This window comes from Dermochelys coriacea, chromosome 3, assembly GCF_009764565.3.
Source record: "Dermochelys coriacea isolate rDerCor1 chromosome 3, rDerCor1.pri.v4, whole genome shotgun sequence".
Lineage (NCBI taxonomy): Eukaryota > Metazoa > Chordata > Testudines > Dermochelyidae > Dermochelys > Dermochelys coriacea.
In genome coordinates, this window is record NC_050070.1 from 158020112 (window position 1) to 158040104 (window position 19993).

General features: G+C 39.1%; 1 protein-coding gene across 9 annotated transcripts in view; it reads left to right on the forward strand.

The window, feature by feature from the left end:
- The window catches only part of LCLAT1 (lysocardiolipin acyltransferase 1), a 209723-nt gene that overhangs the window by 106707 nt on the left and 83023 nt on the right, over nucleotides 1-19993 (forward strand). For 8 of the 9 annotated variants that reach the window (XR_006280198.1, XM_043511647.1, XM_038396929.2 and 5 more), the window contains one exon: nucleotides 10239-10385. Coding sequence is in view for 8 of the 9 variants with exons in the window: in XM_043511647.1 (XP_043367582.1) it covers nucleotides 10239-10385 (147 nt within the window). In the remaining variant the exon portion in view is untranslated. Of the gene's footprint in view, nucleotides 1-6783; nucleotides 6889-10238; nucleotides 10386-19993 lie in introns of those variants that run through there. The other variant, XM_043511649.1, reaches the window with a different exon arrangement.

A 19993-nucleotide genomic window follows, 5' to 3' on the forward strand; every position in this document is an offset into this window, starting at 1 on the left:
GTTCTCACCTTGCTTTTTAGCAAAGATTTAATAGCAGATTCAATGATAAAGTGTGTGGTGGGTGTCTCGTATTACTAAAACTTTATTACTTTCTCAAAATATACTGCAGAATGTATACTAAAATTCACTTACTACTTCATAAAGTGTTGTAAATAATTGGAAGTAAACTGTAATGTCAAACAAATGGACAAAGAATGATTTCAAGTATTGTCTGTCTTTTTTTAATCACTTAACTTGCCAGTTCTCAAAACTCCTGACGTTCAGAATGTGTCTCCCATTCAGAAATGTGAATCAATAAGGTTCTGCTGGAAGCAGAATGTGTATTTTAACCGTCAGTGATTTTCATAGGGTTATAATAGTGGATGAAGGGACTGCAATGATACCTGGATTTTATGGGAGCATTTGGTAAAGTATCTCAAACCTTAATCGAAAAAATAAATTAAAATTGGCTTTAATCTGAGCACGGTTATATGAATTGAAAAGTGGCTGAAGGACCATAATCCAAGTATATGTCAGTGAGTGAAACGAGGTATCCAGTCGTAGCTGCCTAGATGCGTATTGGGCCTTGTTTCAGTTAATGTCTTTGTTAATGAGGTGGAAAAGATTAAATAGTACATTGATTAAATTCACAGATGATAGGAAAGAGGATGGTGCTGCAAACATCATTGATGATGGACTTATCTCATGTTAAGTCCTTTCATGTTAATGGAAAAACACAAGTTGACACATCTTGAGAAATATAATTTGAAATATGGATATTCCAGGGGAAGGCTATCAAAGAATTCATCATAACTGTTTTCACAGCATTGCAAGACTTGCCGTGTTCTAAAAGCCTGCCTGCTATACCCGAAGACAGGGAAGCATAACAAGAGGGCAAGAAGAGGGAAGGGAAAGGTGGGTGAGGTAGACAGTATGTTGGTTGGGAGAACAGAGAGCAAAGCTGCTGAATTTAAGAGAAATGAGGAGTAGTGTCCACTATGGGCAGTTATTTGCAAATCCTAATTGCTGTATTCAGCACTCAGGTACTACTATGTTGACTTCTAAAATTGTTTTCCATACAAAGATCTCAAAGCATTTTACAAACATTAAGGACTCCATGTTTTCAAACACCCCAGTGAGATAGGGGTGTGTGTGTGTGTGTGTGTGTGTATGTATATATATGGGGTGTGTACACCCACACACACCCCATTTTAAAGATGGGTAAACTCATGTATGGGAAGGTTAAATGATTTGCTCAAGGGAACACAGCAAATCTAGCAGAGCTAAGACTAGATTTTTTTCCCAGACTCCCTTTCCTTTACCTCTACCTCTTGACTATGCTTCCACTTCATTGACCAAACCTTTGGCTCAGTTACATAATCGGAGTAAGGGACCTGTTAGCTCCCTGTTCCCAAGAATGGTGGTTCTTTAGTGGCCTGAACACGATGATGATTGGTCTTGCAGAATGGAAGTAAAGGACTCAATGCCTGCTCTATGGTACCAAGGTGCAGTCACAGGGCATAGATTGCTTGTAAATTGTATCCTCATCTCCCACCCATTAGTCATCCCTTCTCCACAGAAACCCTTTCTCCCTCTTTCCTCATAAAAGGGCTGTAGAAGTAAATATAGACCCATGACTCCAATAATATTTGAGGAGCAATTGAAGGGGGGTGATTCAGGGTGCAGGGTCATGGACTCTTCTCTGATGAGGTTTTTTTTTTTAACCCATTTTTGAGGATTCACTAAACAGACCAATCCTCACTTATTTTAATTTCTCTATTGCAGAGGAATATGCCTGTAAGGAATAGAATTTTTCTGTAGAGTGGGGAAAAACACTGGAGTTACTTCCTCTCTAGTTTAAAAAACTCAAAATTTACTGTATGTGTGTGCATTGTGCACGTGTGTAAAATGCAACTCTCAAGATAATGCTGTCAAGGTAATTTTAAATATATATATATATATATATATATTGGAAACAAGGGGTGAAAATAGCATTTTACATTAAACTCTGGTGAAAAGGGCCAGGCAATGGGTAGCAAGATTGTGCTGGTGTTCAAAAACACAACTATTATAAGATTGAATATCTACTGTACCACTTGGCAACTGGAAGTGATATGAACACTCCTGAGTCATGCATTTCCTCTCTCAACTAATTGCTGAGTGATAATTCGTTAAAGGAATGGACCAAGTCAAATGGCAACTGTTCAATTCATTATATACCTATTAACTATGCATTAGAGATGAACATGGTAAAAACATTACCATGAGAGGATGCTCTGTATTACAAAGATTGGTACAAGTAGAATTTCTTAATTAATGTTTTACATGCGTCAAATTAGAAAAATAATTTAAGAATTGAAATGTTTTAAAATGTGATTTGATTATGGTACTTAGAGCGGATACTAACTAGAGGAAACAGTTAAATATCTGAAGTGGTTTTTCAAATCTGTTTTTAACGTTCCTTTACTAATCAGAACTTGTACTAATCAGAATTAAATACATTGCAGCTCTGTGTTCCATCTCAAAAACCACGTGATAACATTTTTTTACTATAACATTCTTCTCTTTGGCAGAGCTTGTAAATGGGAAGTATAAATGCTGCTGAGTGTTACTTTTAAATCAAGGAATCATAGAATCATAGAATATCAGGGTTGGAAGGGACCCCAGAAGGTCATCTAGTCCAAACCCCCTGCTCAAAGCAGGACCAAGTCCCAGTTAAATCATCCTAGCCAGGGCTTTGTCAAGCCTGACCTTAAAAACCTCTAAGGAAGGAGATTCTACCACCTCCCTAGGTAACGCATTCCAGTGTTTCACCACCCTCTTAGTGAAAAAGTTTTTCCTAATATCCAATCTAAACTCCCCCATTGCAACTTGAGACCATTACTCCTCGTTCTGTCATCTGCTACCATTGAGAACAGTCTAGAGCCATCCTCTTTGAAACCCCCTTTCAGGTAGTTGAAAGCAGCTATCAAATCCCCCCTCATTCTTCTCTTCTGCAGACTAAACAATCCCAGCTCCCTCAGCCTCTCCTCATAAGTCATGTGCTCTAGACCCCTAATCATTTTTGTTGCCCTTCGCTGTACTCTTTCCAATTTATCCACATCCTTCTTGTAGTGTGGGGCCCAAAACTGGACACAGTACTCCAGATGAGGCCTCACCAGTGTCGAATAGAGGGGAACGATCACGTCCCTCGATCTGCTCGCTATGCCCCTACTTATACATCCCAAAATGCCATTGGCCTTCTTGGCAACAAGGGCACACTGCTGACTCATATCCAGCTTCTCGTCCACTGTCACCCCTAGGTCCTTTTCCGCAGAACTGCTGCCGAGCCATTCGGTCCCTAGTCTGTAGCGGTGCATTGGATTCTTCCATCCTAAGTGCAGGACCCTGCACTTATCCTTATTGAACCTCATTAGATTTCTTTTGGCCCAATCTTCCAATTTGTCTAGGTCCTTCTGTATCCTATCCCTCCCCTCCAGCGTATCTACCACTCCTCCCAGTTTAGTATCATCCGCAAATTTGCTGAGAGTGCAATCCACACCATCCTCCAGATCATTTATGAAGATATTGAACAAAACGGGCCCCAGGACCGACCCCTGGGGCACTCCACTTGACACCGGCTGCCAACTAGACATGGAGCCATTGATCACTACCCGTTGAGCCCGACAATCTAGCCAGCTTTCTACCCACCTTATAGTGCATTCATCCAGCCCATACTTCCTTAACTTGCTGACAAGAATGCTGTGGGAGACCGTGTCAAAAGCTTTGCTAAAGTCAAGAAACAATACATCCACTGCTTTCCCTTCATCCACAGAACCAGTAATCTCATCATAAAAGGCGATTAGATTAGTCAGGCATGACCTTCCCTTGGTGAATCCATGCTGACTGTTCCTGATCACTTTCCTCTCCTCTAAGTGCTTCAGGATTGATTCTTTGAGGACCTGCTCCATGATTTTTCCAGGGACTGAGGTGAGGCTGACCGGCCTGTAGTTCCCAGGATCCTCCTTCTTCCCTTTTTAAAGATGGGCACTACATTAGCCTTTTTCCAGTCATCCGGGACTTCCCCCGTTCGCCACGAGTTTTCAAAGATAATGGCCAAGGGTTCTGCAATCACAGCCGCCAATTCCCTCAGCACTCTCGGATGCAATTCGTCCGGCCCCATGGACTTGTGCACGTCCAGCTTTTCTAAATAGTCCCTAACCACCTCTATCTCTACAGAGGGCTGGCCATCTCTTCCCCATTTTGTGATGCCCAGCACAGCAGTCTGGGAGCTGACCTTGTTAGTGAAAACAGAGGCAAAAAAAGCATTGAGTACATTAGCTTTTTCCACATCCTCTGTCACTAGCTTGCCTCCCTCATTCAGTAAGGGGCCCACACTTTCCTTGGCTTTCTTCTTGTTGCCAACATACCTGAAGAAACCCTTCTTGTTACTCTTGACATCTCTTGCTAGCTGCAGCTCCAGGTGCGATTTGGCCCTCCTGATATCTTTCCTACATGCCCGAGCAATATTTTTATACTCTTCCCTGGTCATATGTCCAACCTTCCACTTCTTGTAAGCTTCTTTTTTATGTTTAAGATCCGCTAGGATTTCACCATTAAGCCAAGCTGGTCGCCTGCCATATTTACTATTCTTTCGACTCATCGGGATGGTTTGTGCCACATTTATAACTGTCACTGCAATGAAACAAATTACATAAATAACTGTTAATGAACCACTGCTATGATCAATATTTTGTGTACACAGAAATCGGGCATGTGCAAGTGACTCCTACCGATCTTTGTGCCTATGTGGTGGTGTTACATCAGAGGCACCGATTAGAATCAGGCTCCATTGGACTAGTCTTGAACAAACTTATAGTTACTGCCGTAAAGCATTTCTGATTTGAAACAAGAATCAACAAGTGTTTCTGACAAACAATAGAAAGGAAAGAAAGAGAGAGGATGGCTGACAGTGATAAGATCCCACAGCTACATATGTTAGTTCTCTGCACAACTTGGTATGTCAGAATCACTTATTTATGGGGGAGACGTTTTTGAATTTAGTATCTGCTATCCTAGCTGCCCCAAAATTGAGTGCCTATTGGTTTGCTGGGTTTCTTATCAACCTCATGGCTTTTGAGGGATTTGAAAGAAGAGAGTGTAGTGGCTGTATGGGTTCATTCTGTGAAGACTTTCAATGTGTAAGGGACAGCTTGGAAGAAAGTATGGAGACATGCAAGAGCGAATTGGACAGCCAGTTCAAGATTGGTATAATTGACAGAATGGAGGAGGAAGGTGTGAAGTATGATTAGAAAAAAGCAAATAGTTTGGATGAGGCAGAGTTGTGAAGAGCCTTAAATGTGAGGTTAACTTGTATTTGGTGTGGTGGAGAAAGGTGTGGGGGTGAGAGACCAGGAAAATGAACTTAGTGGCTGTGTTTGCCCCCTCCTCCAGTCTGCACTAATCTGGGGGCTGGAGCGACAAGAGAGGTTTGCAGTAACCAAGATGTGAGATTATGAGGTCTTGGACAAGAATTCTAGCTGTAGGGACAGGATTCAGTTTTGCTTTAGAAAAGTGTGGAGAAAAGAGATGCCAGGATTTGAGCACAACTTGGATCTCTGGCTTGCTGGAGAGAGTCAAGTCAGATGATACCCTGGCTGTGGGTTTGAGGGTTAATGTTAACAGTGCCAGAGAATAGGCAGAATAGAGAGGATTTAGGAAGATGTATACTATTTTGTGTATCATGCTATAGTAGTCATTCCTATAGGAAAACCACAACTTTGAATTTCCTGCCATATTTTCTGGTTAAATATCAACAATAAATGTTGCAATAGGGGAGCCTTTGGCATTTAAAATTTTTTTGAAAATCTGTTTTTGAGATACTGTCTTTAAAATGTTCAATGAACTTTAAAGAATGACTGGCTGGTTTTTTTACCAAACTTCTCCCTCTCTGTGCTCCCTTCTCTCCTCCCACCTCCTCCCCCCCACACACAAAAAATGAAATGTTTGGACTAAGAACATGAGAAGTTTTGTCCCTGTCTCCCTCCACCCGTTGAAAATAATGTTTGTTTGGGGAAAAGGAAGCTTTGAAATTAAAATGTTTCCTCAGTCGTAACTACAGAATTGTTAATGTTAGGTTTAAGAGTAGCAACGTTCTGTGACTATTGTAGAGTTATGTATGCTAAAATTGTTTTATCCTCATCTCAGGTCCCCAGAGCAAATTACTGCCTATATGCAATATATTTCTCCAATTCAATAGTAGCATTTTCTCTCCCTTGCATGTATGATCATGTGACAGACTACAGTATGTAGTCAAGCCACAATAAAACCAAGATAGGTGTGAAAAATAGACTGTGAGCATATGCGTGCTGCTTACTCTAGCAAAAAACAAAGGTTAAATGTCTTTAATCAGAATTTACCCTGGAATTGAAACCAGTGTCTATCTTTTGAGTCACAAAAAGCTGATTGAAAAGGTCATTGTGGCCAGCTGCTGCATGTTTCTACAATGCTAACCACATAGCAAGCTTGAGCGAGAGTTATATAATCTATGTTAGTGAATGCTTTTGAGTACATTTGTGAGCTAACATTAGTTATCAGAAATGTCAGGTATTACAGGAATAGTATTTGTTTTGGCAAAAAAATAGAATTGCATTATTTGGTTTGGACTAACTTCCCTGTTTGTTTGTGTTCCATGTTTTCCCATTTATCTTTCCCGTGAACTTACAAACCTAAAGGCAAGCTTTTGCTTTCCAGTAAAAATAAAACATTGATTTCTTTCAGACTAGCAAAATTCCTGATGGCCAGGAGTCCCAGACAACCAAAAACATAGTCCAGACAAGAAAAATGTAATTACTGCCTATTAGACAGTATGTTGAGCAAGCTTTACAAGTGAGTGAACAGCATGCGTCACCTCACACTGCAGATGAGAAGGTGCATCCTACTTGTTTATTTTTAAATACCACTTATAAACAGCAGTTATCAGTTTGCACATTAATGAATTCCTCCCATAGATCTGCCCATCCTATTTCACCCCAAAATACATTATGTATGTGTTCTCCCAATGGTGCAATATGGGCACGTTTGCCTTCATGTGACAGAGACAAGAAAACCAAGATGGCACATTTTTGCCTTGCTTTTTTTACTGTAACCTTACTGTTAGTTTCCTGTTTCCCCTGTAAACTCTGTACTTTTAAACTCCAGGCAGAGGTCTAAAACCCTCCCAGATCTGCAGGATGTTTTGAGTTTCAGGCGCAGCTAATACCATCCACGTAATTTCTAAGGCCTAAGCTGCCTGGAGAAAATGGTGGGGAAGGTCTAGTGACAAATTTTCTCCCCTTTCTTTCCAGCAGTAGGTGGGACCAGAGATAAGTCTCTCCTAGTGAACTGTTGTCAGCACACTACCAGCAAGTCTCAAGTGAGCACTTTCTTTGCCTCTCATTTTCCTCAGGCTCTGTAGCTATGAGAAATCTTGTTCTGAATAACTCAGACCAGACAAGCTAGTTTCAAGACTCTGTTGCCAACCAATATAATAATTTCATAAATTGTAGTTTTGTATCAGTTAATTTAGTGGTGACAGTTGCAAGATATTAAATGTATGAAGTGTATTGGCTGAAATAATTACACAAGAGTGAAAACTACCAGAAGCAAAAGAGCAACATTTTTATTTCATTAAGGTGCCTCTTTTTACCTTGTCCCACTTGCCTGTTACTTCCTCAAAGTTCTGCAAAGGGTATTCGTTTTACGTATATTCCCAGTTTTGCTTCTGTTGGGTTTGTGTGCTGTTGGTTTCTAGAACTTGGGAGAAATTTGAAACTCTCCCTTTCTTAGTAGGGTGGACCTCTAACAGGCAAGACACGACTTGCAACTTCTTACCCTGTAGTCCTCCTCCTCTTCCTTTTGTTGTCACATTGTGTCGAAGTTGATGTTAGTCGCTCTGTTGACCAGTGACAAAAAAGTGTAATTATGCAAGTAATTTTGGACAGCATTTTGAGGCGCAATACCAGTTAGCTTTTCCCTCTGCTGCACACTGAATGTCCAGTTTTGGCATCAGTTTCTTTGTTGTATAATATCATATACCAGCAGCTTTAAAAAGAAAGTGTTTTCTTTCATTATTATTATCATTATTATAGTCATTATTTTCCCTGTTTGATTAAGTACATCCTTGTAGTTGCAGTACACTCTTGTATACGGATTACGGAGTTCAGATGAGATGAGAACAACAAAATGGGATAGCTTGTGGCCTGTTTGGGAGAGAGAATAGGTTTTTGAAACTAGCACAAGGACTGTTTAAAAACTAAGCTCTGAATAGTTCATTTAAAATATTTATGGCACATTCTTACACTATAATAAAGGCCAGTGCTAAGAAGAAATTGTAAATAAAGCTACAACTTAATTTGGGCATGGTCATGTGATGAAGTTTATTAAAAGAAAATTTTGTTTCAGTTTGTCCTTCTAATTATCACCCCAAAATGATCCTTCTAAACACTATATCTATATGACCAGGTCTCTGTTCTTAACTGCCATTGTTTTGGCACAATTTGTACTGATTGTAATATGTTGTTCACGTTGAATGTGGAAAGCTGACTGCTTCCTTTTGAAAGCAGTTTCTCCTGTATATCCTGAGCCATGTCACTGAAAGTATAGGATGGACGTTTAGGCTCTGTCTACGGTTAAAATATGTACTGATCAATGTTCCCTCTAATTTTTGACAGGCCAGGTGCGCAAAACATTTCTTCTGTGCAAATGTTTGTGCGCGCGGTGTTTTGCCATGTGCACTGGATCTGTGTGCACGTGCGCACAGCTTAGAGGGAATAATGGTACTGATACAGCAGTGTCAGTCAGGGCTATGAAAAAACCCATGCCCCTAACAGACATAGTTATGCCAACAAAAACCCCAGCGTAGAAGTAGATATTGCTGACGCAAGAGTACTTCTATCAGCGTAGCTAACCTCGTTCAGGGAGGTGGAGTCCCTACACTGGCTGGGAAGTTCTTCCTGTCAGCGTTTGTTGCATCTACACTAGGAGGCTATAGCTGTTCCATCATAGACTCCGTCGTATAGACTAAGGCCTGGTCTACATGGAAAAAAATTAGGTCATCTTAACTATGTTGCTCAGAGGTGTGAAAAATCCACACCCCTGAGTAGAGTAGTTAAGATTCTTCCATCAACCTACCTACTACCTCTTGGGGAGGTGGATTACCTGTGACAATTGAAGAACCCTTCCCATCAGCATAGGCAGTGTCTACACTGAAGCACATATTGTTGTGTAGTAAACCATGCCAAAAAGACACACAAGTGGTTTGAAAGAGAATTGCATGTGGCCCCTAACTTGCAGATTATGTACGGTTATGTCAATTCCACTTGTTTAATATATCTTCTTGATGTTAGGCATAAATCCTCACAACTGTTTTGGGACTTGCATGTGCATGAGAAAAGCTGTACCTCAAATTATGCTATAAAGTAGTGCAAAGGGAGTACTGCTTTATATTATGACCTATTAGTGATGGAATAATTTATTGGAAGTTGTATGCATCAGAAACCTTGTAGCACAAATTTCTTGTAATGTCATAAATATTTTCAGTATGACATGTATTTACAAATATTTGAAATCCACTTGTACATACTTTTTATTGAATTGAGAAAATGTTTTAAACAAAATATTATGCACTTAAACTTTAAAATTTGCATTGTGCCATCATAACCACTTACATTTACATAGTGCCTATTCTTCCAGAGCACTTTACAAAGTGAAAGTGACATGGACTTTGCTGACCGCTGAATAGCAATCACCTCTGGTCTAAGAATGTTATAGCAACTTTGCATAACAACTTCAGAAAGAAAGTGAAAAATACAATATCCTATTGAATTTGCAGAGGAAATATAGGTTGGTAGAACTTGGTTACCAGAGTTAGAAATTGTTCAGACACAAAGACTAGTGTCACTGTTGTGAACAGTGAATTGAGGTCTTTTTAATACCACATCCACAGTATAGTGTCCCCTAACTCTGTTCTGGGGCTTGGGTTTAATAAAGGGAAGAGTTTTACCATATGGGTAATGAACACCTCTTCCAGCAGCACCAAAGTGCTTCTTGAAAGTCCACCCTGTCAAGTAAGGCCCCTATTACAGTACAAGATGGTTTTCTTATGAAATTCCATATAGTTGCAGGCACAGTTTTTCTTCAGTAGTTGGGAAATAAAAGTTTAACCTCATGGATGCAAGCAAATGAAAAACATACAATGAAATGTTACTAAATATATATATATATTGTTAAACTTACTCTAGGTTGGGCAATGCAAGTTGCTGCCTTTATTTTCATTCAGAGGAAATGGGAAGATGACAAGAACCACTTTGAAAATATGCTGGATTATTTCTGTGACATTCGTGAACCACTGCAACTCCTCATCTTTCCTGAAGGAACTGATCTCACAGGTAAATTAATTGTTGTCTCCTCTTGGATGTAATTAGGTAGAAATGTGTATGTATTAAGGAAATAGTTCCAAAATGTAAAAAAGTAGCAAATGACTATGGATTCTCATGAACAGTAAGTGTTAATAGATAATCTAGTATACCTGTGTGACAGGTTGGATCACAGAAACCCCTTGGAACTACCACCTTATGTGCTGAGACTACCTCTAAGCCCGTTTTCCTTGGCAGCTCGGGACTTGAGTATGCTGCCTGGTTGTGCCAGACATGCTAGCCTTCTGCAAACACAGACCCAGGTCTGAACCACGTTGCCCAAAAGCTGCAGGCTTAACTGAAAACAGCTTAAGAAATGCTCTTGTCTCCAGCATCCAGATATCCAATTCCCAATGGGATCTAAACCCCAAATAAATCCATTTTACTCTGTATAAAGCTTATACAGGGTAAACTCATAAATTGTTCACCCTCTATAACACTGATAGAGAGAGGCACAGCTGTTTGCTTCCCCAGATATTAATACTTGCTCTGGGTTAATTAATAAGTAAAAAGTGATTTTATTAAATATAAAAAGTAGGATTTAAGTGGTTCCAAGTAATAATAAACAGAACGAAGTAAGTTACCAAGCAAAATAAAATAAAAACACGCAAGTCTAAGCCTAATACAGTGGGAAACTAAATGCAGGTAAATCTCGCCCTCGGAGATGTTCCAATAAGCTTCTGTTACAGACTAGACTTCCTCCTTGTCTGGGTCCAGCAATCACTCACACCCCTGTAGTTACTGTCCTTTGTTCCAGTTTCTTTCAGGCATCTCTTTGGGGGTGGAGAGGCTATCTTTTGAGCCAGCTGAAGACAAAATTGAGAGGTTTCCCAGGGCCTTATACAGTCTTTCTTTTGTGGGTGGAAATCCCTTGTGTTTTCCTGTGCAGAATCACAGCTACAAGATAGAGTTTTGGAGTCACATGGGCAAGTCACATGACTCAGTTCTTTACGGGCCGATGCCATTGTTTACATGTTAGTTTGAACATTCCCAGGAAAGCTCAGATGTGGATTGGCGTCTTTCAAGGTCCATTGTTAGCTACGTACTCCCAATTACTTGAATAAGCCCTTCACGCTATGTTGACCAAATCTGCCTTATGTGCTTCTTACAGCAAACACTTTAAATACAAGCATAGCGCGAACGCTCATAACTTTAGATATAAAAATGATACATGTAGACAAATAGGATGAATACATTTAGTAGAACATAACCTTTCCAAAGATATGTTACATGGCATATCTAGCATAAAACATATTCCAGTTATGTCATATTTACACTCATAAGCACCAGTATGTTTCAAATTGGTACTATATATGACTTCACTCAGGGTTTAACCAATAAGAAAAGGAGTACTTGTGGCACCTTAGAGACTAACAAATTTATTAGAGCATAAGCTTTCGTGAGCTACAGCTCACTTCATCGGATGCATTCCGATGCATCCGATGAAGTGAGCTGTAGCTCACGAAAGCTTATGCTCTAATAAATTTGTTAGTCTCTAAGGTGCCACAAGTACTCCTTTTCCTTTTGCGAATACAGACTAACACGGCTGCTACTCTGAAACCTGGGTTTAACCAATATTTCCTACTTCAGATGAGTTTTTGGTAAACTTCTGTTAAAACTTTCAGTGCCATTTGGATGCATGATGCTTTGAATAGGATAGGTTGTTTTTTAAAGTCTGACAAGATTGTGCAACCATGGGTAAGTCATTTGGCCTATCTGTTCTTGAGGCTTCTCCACTGGTGGGGGTAATAATGCTTACCTCCTTTTCTAAAATCCTTTCAGACCTATGGAGAAAAAGTGCTAGATAAGTGTTTATTACATTACTTTTCTCTGCTTAGTGTTACAGGGAAAAAACTGCCTCAGAATATTGGATATAGTTGTTCTTAGAGTTATACCAATATTTTATTGCTATCTTTTTTTTGTAAAAGGCAAACTTTTTAAAAGCATTTCTCTAAATCAAGTGTTAGCACATCTACTCCACTGAACTAATTTATATTGAATTAGAAGTTAGTAGTATTTGTTGAAGCTTCAGTAAAAATAACCACCTTTTAAATATAACTAGTTTAGGAAGTCCTGTGGTAAGGTGCTAACCAATGTTGAATTGAAATGCTGATTATATTATAGCTCTTTTTATAAATTATTTTTTTCCTAACACTTTCCCATTCTTTAGGTATGGCTTAGGCTGTGTCTACACTAGAGAGCTTACAGCGGCGCTGCTGTAAACTCTATAGTGTAGCCGCTCTATGCATAATCTACTCTAATCAACATAATTAATCCACCCCAAACAAGCAGCAGTAGCGCTATGTGGACAGGAGTTCTCCTGCCCACATAGCACTGTATGCACTAACACTTAGGGGTGGAATATTCATACCCCTGAGCAACATAAATTTTGCTAAAATTAGTGATAGTGTAGACATAACCGTAGTAGTTGCTTTTGGTAGCAGAGTCATGAGGATTTGACTAAGCTGGTCTTTCACCAATGAGCATGTGATTTAAGAGTTTTGCTCTAGATTCTACTCCAGCCACATACTCTGATTGGATTTTATTTTGAAGCCAGATCTGAAAATATTTTGCTTGATTTATCAGTATCTAAAGTGTATTGCTAATTTTTCTCCCATTTCCCATATCCCCAGTGAGTTTACAGATGTTTCTGGCAGATGAGCATTTATAGTGCCCGAAGGTACCGTAATCAGATTTTAGGAGGGTATAGAAATTGTCTTACTCTGATCCATGCTCCCAAAGGATAATGAATTGACTGACTATACTTAGACAACTTCACCTGACAGCCTCTTGTTTAAATTAATAAATTTGCATTTAGAGCAAGGAAGGAAATAGAAAAAAAAATCCATCCATTCATCAACACCCTGCTGTAGGTTTTTTCTTCCATGGAGGGAGAGGCTTTCCAAATCCTAAATTCCTGGAGAGAATTCCCCTCCTTTAGCTTAGATCCATGGGTTGAAGTCCTGGCCCCATTAAAGTTAATAGCAATACTCCCTTTGACTTCATTAGGGTCAGGATTTCATTCCTGGATTTCAGAGCTGTTGTTGCCTCCTCTAGAATCTTGAAAGACTTTTTTCCCTACTATGCTTCCAGGCCACTTCACTTCTAATCCTCATCATTCCTTTGCATGAAAAATAGATTTTAAAGAATGGGGAAAGAGTTTCCTCTCTGTTTTTCTGATTTGTAGTTAATAAGGAATTGGTTGAACACTGAGACAACAATAGCCTCTTCACATCCATGCTGTTAACGTTGACCAAGGGCATGGCTGCCTTGAAGGATTAAGTAAGTCTCTGAGAGACCATACATTGAACCAGTTAAGGAAAAGGAAAGGGCAATGCATATTGCCCTCTGCAATAATAATACAAAGACCATAGCCTGAATTTAGACAAATGGCACAAAGACCATCAAATAAGAAATTCATTGTGGTCAGACATTTCACCTATTATCAGAGTTTCTATGCATATTGTTTTCACTGCAAAGAATAGAAACTCAAGAAGAATTAAGCTATTTCTCTAGTAGCAGTTTTCTTTTGCTAATGTGCCCATATACTTGCATCTCTCTGGTTCTGATCCTGCACTGTGTTCCATGTGGGCAACTACCTGCACTAGCCAGTGTCTCATTGTAACCTGTCTAACCTTCCCTTTCTGGGGTAGGTTATTGAAGAGGTATTGAAATTCCATCTTCAGCAGCATCTGATTATTCTCCATTTTTTAACATTCATTTTTGGTCTCATTAGTTGACAGACTGCAAGGCAATAGACCAACGTCATACTGATATAGTTTAAACTATCAGCCTCCAACAATACCATTGACCTCATGGTGTGTTTGTTTTGTATCACTGCTTTTGGAGAAGTCCCAGTGGGTGGGACTTTGCCAGTGGTGGGCAAATGCTCTTTTTCTCCTACGGATGTTACTTAAATCTCATGGGATTAAATCTAATGTTCATGCTAAATGCTAATCTTCTGGCTAGCACACTTCTGTCAGCTTTGGCCCTTTCAGAGTAGTTGGATTGCTCATTCTGGGCAAGTGAGTGTGGATGGATGGGTGTGCTTCATATTCTTGGGGAAATGTTGAAGTCTCTTTATCTAGATGTTGTGAAGGGCAACCAGATCCTTTAATGGTCTGAACCTTGATGGACCAGCTTGTGAACTCCTTGCTCATGCTCATGAGCAGTTGTTAATACAAATAATCCCTTTGATTTCAGTGAGTTAATTGCTCTCCAGTGAAGGCTTGCAGTCTGGCCCTACGTTTTTAGTAGTAACAATTGTTTTTAAAATGGTTTAATGTTTATTCAACACATCTATAGTTTTCGGTGTGTGTCTTGTTTCTTATTGGCACCTGAATTACTAGTACCCTCAGTCTTCACACTTAGCTCCACCAATCAGAAAATCCCTATGCCAAAATTTTTCTAGAACAATCTTAATTCTCTGTCAGAACTGAGCTTGTCTACACAAGAAGTTATATAGGAGTAATTACAATGATATAGTCTGACCTCTGTATCTATACTGATATAATCCCAGTGTGGGCACTCTTATTCTGGTGTAAGAATGGCTTTTTTCCAGTTTAGAGACCCAAACTAAACTGGAAGAGGCACTCTTATACTGGAATAAGAGTGTCTATATGGGCAGTTAAACTGGGTTAGCTATAGCATTTCAAATCCACACCCAGCCTTATACTGGTTTAACTTCCCCATGTACTTGTTCCAATCACAAGTTAGAAGCATTCCATAGAATCATGTCTCATTTTGTACAAAGCAGTCATTTTAAAAAGCTAAACCTGATGTCTTGCGTTCTAAACTACCAAAGTGATTGCTACCTTGTACAATATTTAAAAAAAAAACATTCTGGAGTTCTTGCTATTAAAGTAAATATCTGTCCCTGTCTACCAGTGACAGGTTTCAGAGTAGCAGCCGTGTTAGTCTGTATTCGTAAAAAGAAAAGGAGTACCGGTGGCACCTTAGAGACTAACACATTTATTAGAGCATAAGCTTTCGTGAGATACAGCTCAATTCATCGGATGCATTTGGTGGAAAATGTATCCGATGAAGTGAGCTGTAGCTCACGAAAGCTTATGGTCAAATAAATTTGTTAGTCTCTAAGGTGCCACAAGTACTCCTTTTCTTTTTGTCTACCAGTGATTTGTCTTTTTATGTGAACCATTAAAGTACATATTTTAAGATAGTATAGAGGACTTGGCAACACCCCTTTGTCAATTAATTCTGAGCAAGAAAAAAGGTATGCGAAGTTATCAGTGATGTTACATTTAAATGAAACGTTACATGAACGTATAGAAAAATCACTTTCAGGAAGTTGTTATACTATTAACATATCACCACTCATTTAAACCCCATGTTTCATCTTTTAGAAGATATAAAACAGAGTTCCTGTACTCTTGTGGTCACTACAGATTTCATGGCACATTTTGCAAGAATAGAGGCATTGTACTGGTCAAATTATGAGTTTGGTGGCTACTTCTGATACTGGGGAATATAGGTAGAGAAAACTGGATACAATAATCTTCATGTACTTCACAGTATGATTGCTGTGCACTGTTAAACGGCTGCCATTTTCCATCCAAAGGTTATCTGCATGACAGTGGTAGCTGAAGTGACTTCTCCTTACGTAAAAATTTTATAATGCTTTAAGATCTTTTGGGCAGGCCTTACATAAATATAAGGCATGGCTGCATTTTAACTGTTGAAGTAATGATCCATGCATAAAGTTTGTAGGGCACTTTAGAATGAAATATGCTATATAAAATATGAATAATAGTAACTTTTCTTTTTCATAAACAATTTGCAAACTATATGTATAAGGGCTGGGGAGAAAATTTTTTGTTTGATCATCATTTCCACTTTGAAATACTTTGAATTTGGGCAAATCGCATCAGATTATTTCCCCCTTCTCTTCTCTTTCTCTGACCCCCCACCTTCCCCCCCCGGTACAAAATTCTGTTGCAAACACACTGCAAAAAAGAACCCCCTAATAAATAACAGAAGAACAAATACTTACTCTTTCTGAAATCCAGAGCTCTACAAGAATTCAAAGGAATCTTATGTCCAGTGCTTCAGAAGCTTCAGCATAGTCCACCTTTTTACATGTTCTCTTGCTTGAACTCTTTGCCCCCTGTCCCTCAGCCCCAGAGAATTTTTAATGACTCCTTTTTATAAAACAGTCAAGTGAGGCATGGTGTAGCCCAGATCTCTGCAGGAGTGTTATGATATGAAATACAGGCTGTACTCTCTTAGGAGTAACTGCAGTGCCCCATTTGTTCCCTCTCTTTATGGTTTTCCATTGAGCACTGCGTGCCATGGGACTACAGTGAATGTTCTTGTGTGTTCAAGGGCGCTGGTAATACACGATCTGATGCGTGATAACTTCAAAATGGCATTAATGTCTTTAACAGTTCTCAAATAGTAAAAATAAGAATAGTTGCCCAACATTTCCTTAAGTAGAATGTTAACAGTGCATAAAAACGACTGTGATGGACGGTATGCAAACTCCCAAAATAGATGGATAAATGAAGCTCCTTAATTAAAAGGAAAACATAACTGAGAGTGGTCAGTTATTCAGTTTTGTTATGTGGGACCAATGATAGTTGGAGAGTATATGAAGTCTTGAGAGTAGTGGCATGGGTTTTCAGCCAAGGCCAGATAGGAGGAAAAAATGTGGTGGTACTATCCTTAATTCTACCGACTGGTGATGCCAAAATGAAATGCCACTCACAGTTAGTTGATCAGTTCTTCATGATATGACTGTCCTCCTTCTTGACTGCTCTGATCAGTATCACAATAGCTGCATTTAAATGGTCATAATTGAACTTCAGCTTGAACACCTAATTCAGATGAATGGGGCAGTTCACAACTCTTATGTTCCTCTTAAATAAAGCACACAAAAATGTGCATAATTTTAAGCATGTGAGTAGTTCTGATGACTTGAATAGGGCTACTCAAGTGTTTAAGGTGAAGCCTGTGCTTAAGGGCATTGCTGGGTGGGGGTTGTGGAACTATTGTTTTAGGTAATCTGCAGATTATGCATACACAACCTCCTAGGTTACACGTGGTTCATGTTTTGAAGGCTTTTTCTGTGACCCTGAAATCTATAGAGTTACATAAAAAAAAGTAGATTGTGGATTACAAAATTAAGCTATCAGGGAAAAGTATCCGCATGCTAAAATGCTCTGAGTTTGTACATTGTTCATTGTTTGGTTTTCAGTAGTAAAACCATCTTAATGGCTCATAAAAGCTCGTAGCTCCCAAAGTGAATTGAGCCCGAGTGATTACTATGAATTTCTTCCTCTAGCCTCTTTAAAAGTTCATGAATTTCTTGTCACATCCTATATAACACTATTCAGAGTAACACAACAAAATTCAGTGAAATATGTGGATTTCATTAGGATAGTCTCAAGCTTTGAGTGCAGGGCTTTACAAAATCCCACAATCACCTTTCGAGGTTATTATCCCGATCTTACAGATGATAAATTGAGGCACATAGTGAATAAACTACTTTCCAAAAGTGGCAGAACCAGTAATAGGACTCTGGTCAGGATACCCAGATCCTTATTCCACTATTTATTATTTAACATTTATACTGTAGTAGCGCCTAAAGGCCTCAACGAGTCTGGGTCCCATCTTGCTAGGCATTGTACAAACATAGAGAAACTGATAATTCCTACCCCTACAATTTTATAATCTAAAATACAAGATATAACAGCTGGATGAGACAAACAAGGGTATCAGAGTAAGGGCAGAGGAGATACTTTTTTTTTTTTAGTCTAATAGGATGTGTGAAATTTGTAGAAAAAGTAATCTCAACTCACCCCCTGGTTATTTACTGTAAGCATTAGTGTTGAGGCATTCTAACCATTAGAGACACCTCGTCCCTTTTATAGTTACCCATTTAGACAGCCTAGATCAAATGTATTTCTGCCTATGTGAGTCACACTTTTAATACAATAAATATTTTAAAATATACTCGGATAAAAATAACAGTGGTACGCACTGAAAGACATCACATTACTTTATAGAGAAACTGAAACGATCCTAAAGGCTTGGTCTACAATACCAACTTATGTAGGTATAACTATGTGGCTCAGGGGTGTGGAAAACCCACACCCCTGAGCAATGTAGTTATACCGACCTAACCCCTGGTGTACACAGCGCTGTGTCGATTGGGGGGCTTCTCCTGTCGATGTAGCTCCCACTTCTCAGGGAGGTGGAGTATCTATGCCAGTGGCTCTCAACCTTTCCAGACTACTGTACCCCTTTCAGGAGTCTGATTTGTCTTACATACTCCCTAGTTACACCTCACTTAAAAAGTACTTGCTTACAAAATCAGACATAAAAATACAAGTGTCACAGCACACTATTGCTTACTTTCTGATTTTACCATATAATTATAAAATAAATCAATTGGAATATAAATATTATACTTATATTTCAGTGTATAGTATATTGAACAGTGTAAACAAGTCATTGTCTGATATTTTAGTTTGTACTGACTTCGCTAGTGCTTTTTAAGTAGCCTATTGTAAAGCTAGACAAATATCTAAATGAGTTGATGTAACACCCTGGTAGACCTCTGTGTACCCCGGGCTGAGAACCACTGATCTAACGCCAATAGGAGAAGCCCACCCATCGCTGTAGGTAACGTCTTCACTAAGCGCTATAGCAGGTCAGCTGCACCGGTGCTGCTGCAGTGCTGCAAGCGTAGACCAGCCCACAGTTAGCTTTTGAGTCAAACTGCTGCATACTGTATGTGTAATTATGTTGTCAAACATTTACTAACTTCAGTGACAGTTGTAGACAGGAGGCTCAGAAATACTCTGTTACTGTGTGAACTTGAAGATTTTATAATTAATTCATGTAATCTATTTTGGTATAGTTCATAACTTCCAGAACAGAATTTTCACTTAGAAACCAATACTCTATATACTTTTTCAGTGCTCTGTCATCTGAAGTTCTTATGCCAACACTTTCAGACTGCAGTTCATAATACCCATTAAATTGAGTCTTATAGATATCCCTGTTACATTTTAGCTTGGAAAAGAGGTCATTAAAATTCCATGGAATGTTTAGTCTGTTTTACTTGTGAATGGTGAAAGGCTCAAAAGAATGGGAACCATTTTGGCTATCTGATAGGTGAAGGGTAGCAGACAACCTCAGTTACATTGTACGTTTTAGTATATGAAATGTTTACATATCAGACATTCATTAAGTTCCAGTTTTGTTTTACTTTTGAAACTGCAGCTCATTGATTTCCATAAAAATAGATCATTCTGCTTATTGCTTCTCTCCTTCCTCTTAAATATTTACTGTATAACTTGAGCTTCCTGTATTTAATTATCTAAACTATAATGCCTCAGTAGAAAGGAAATATCATTAATATGAACTACCAAGTTAATGTCACTTGCACTCACTTTGTCTTGAGAGTTGCCTTGCATGTCACTCTGGCTGCAGCAATGCTTGTGGGAATAAACCTTCTTGTTCATGACATTTTGACATTACTCTGAATGGAGGTAAGATTCCACACACTTGTCCCCCCCCCCCATCTACCTCTAGGACAGTTTGTTGGAAATGAACCA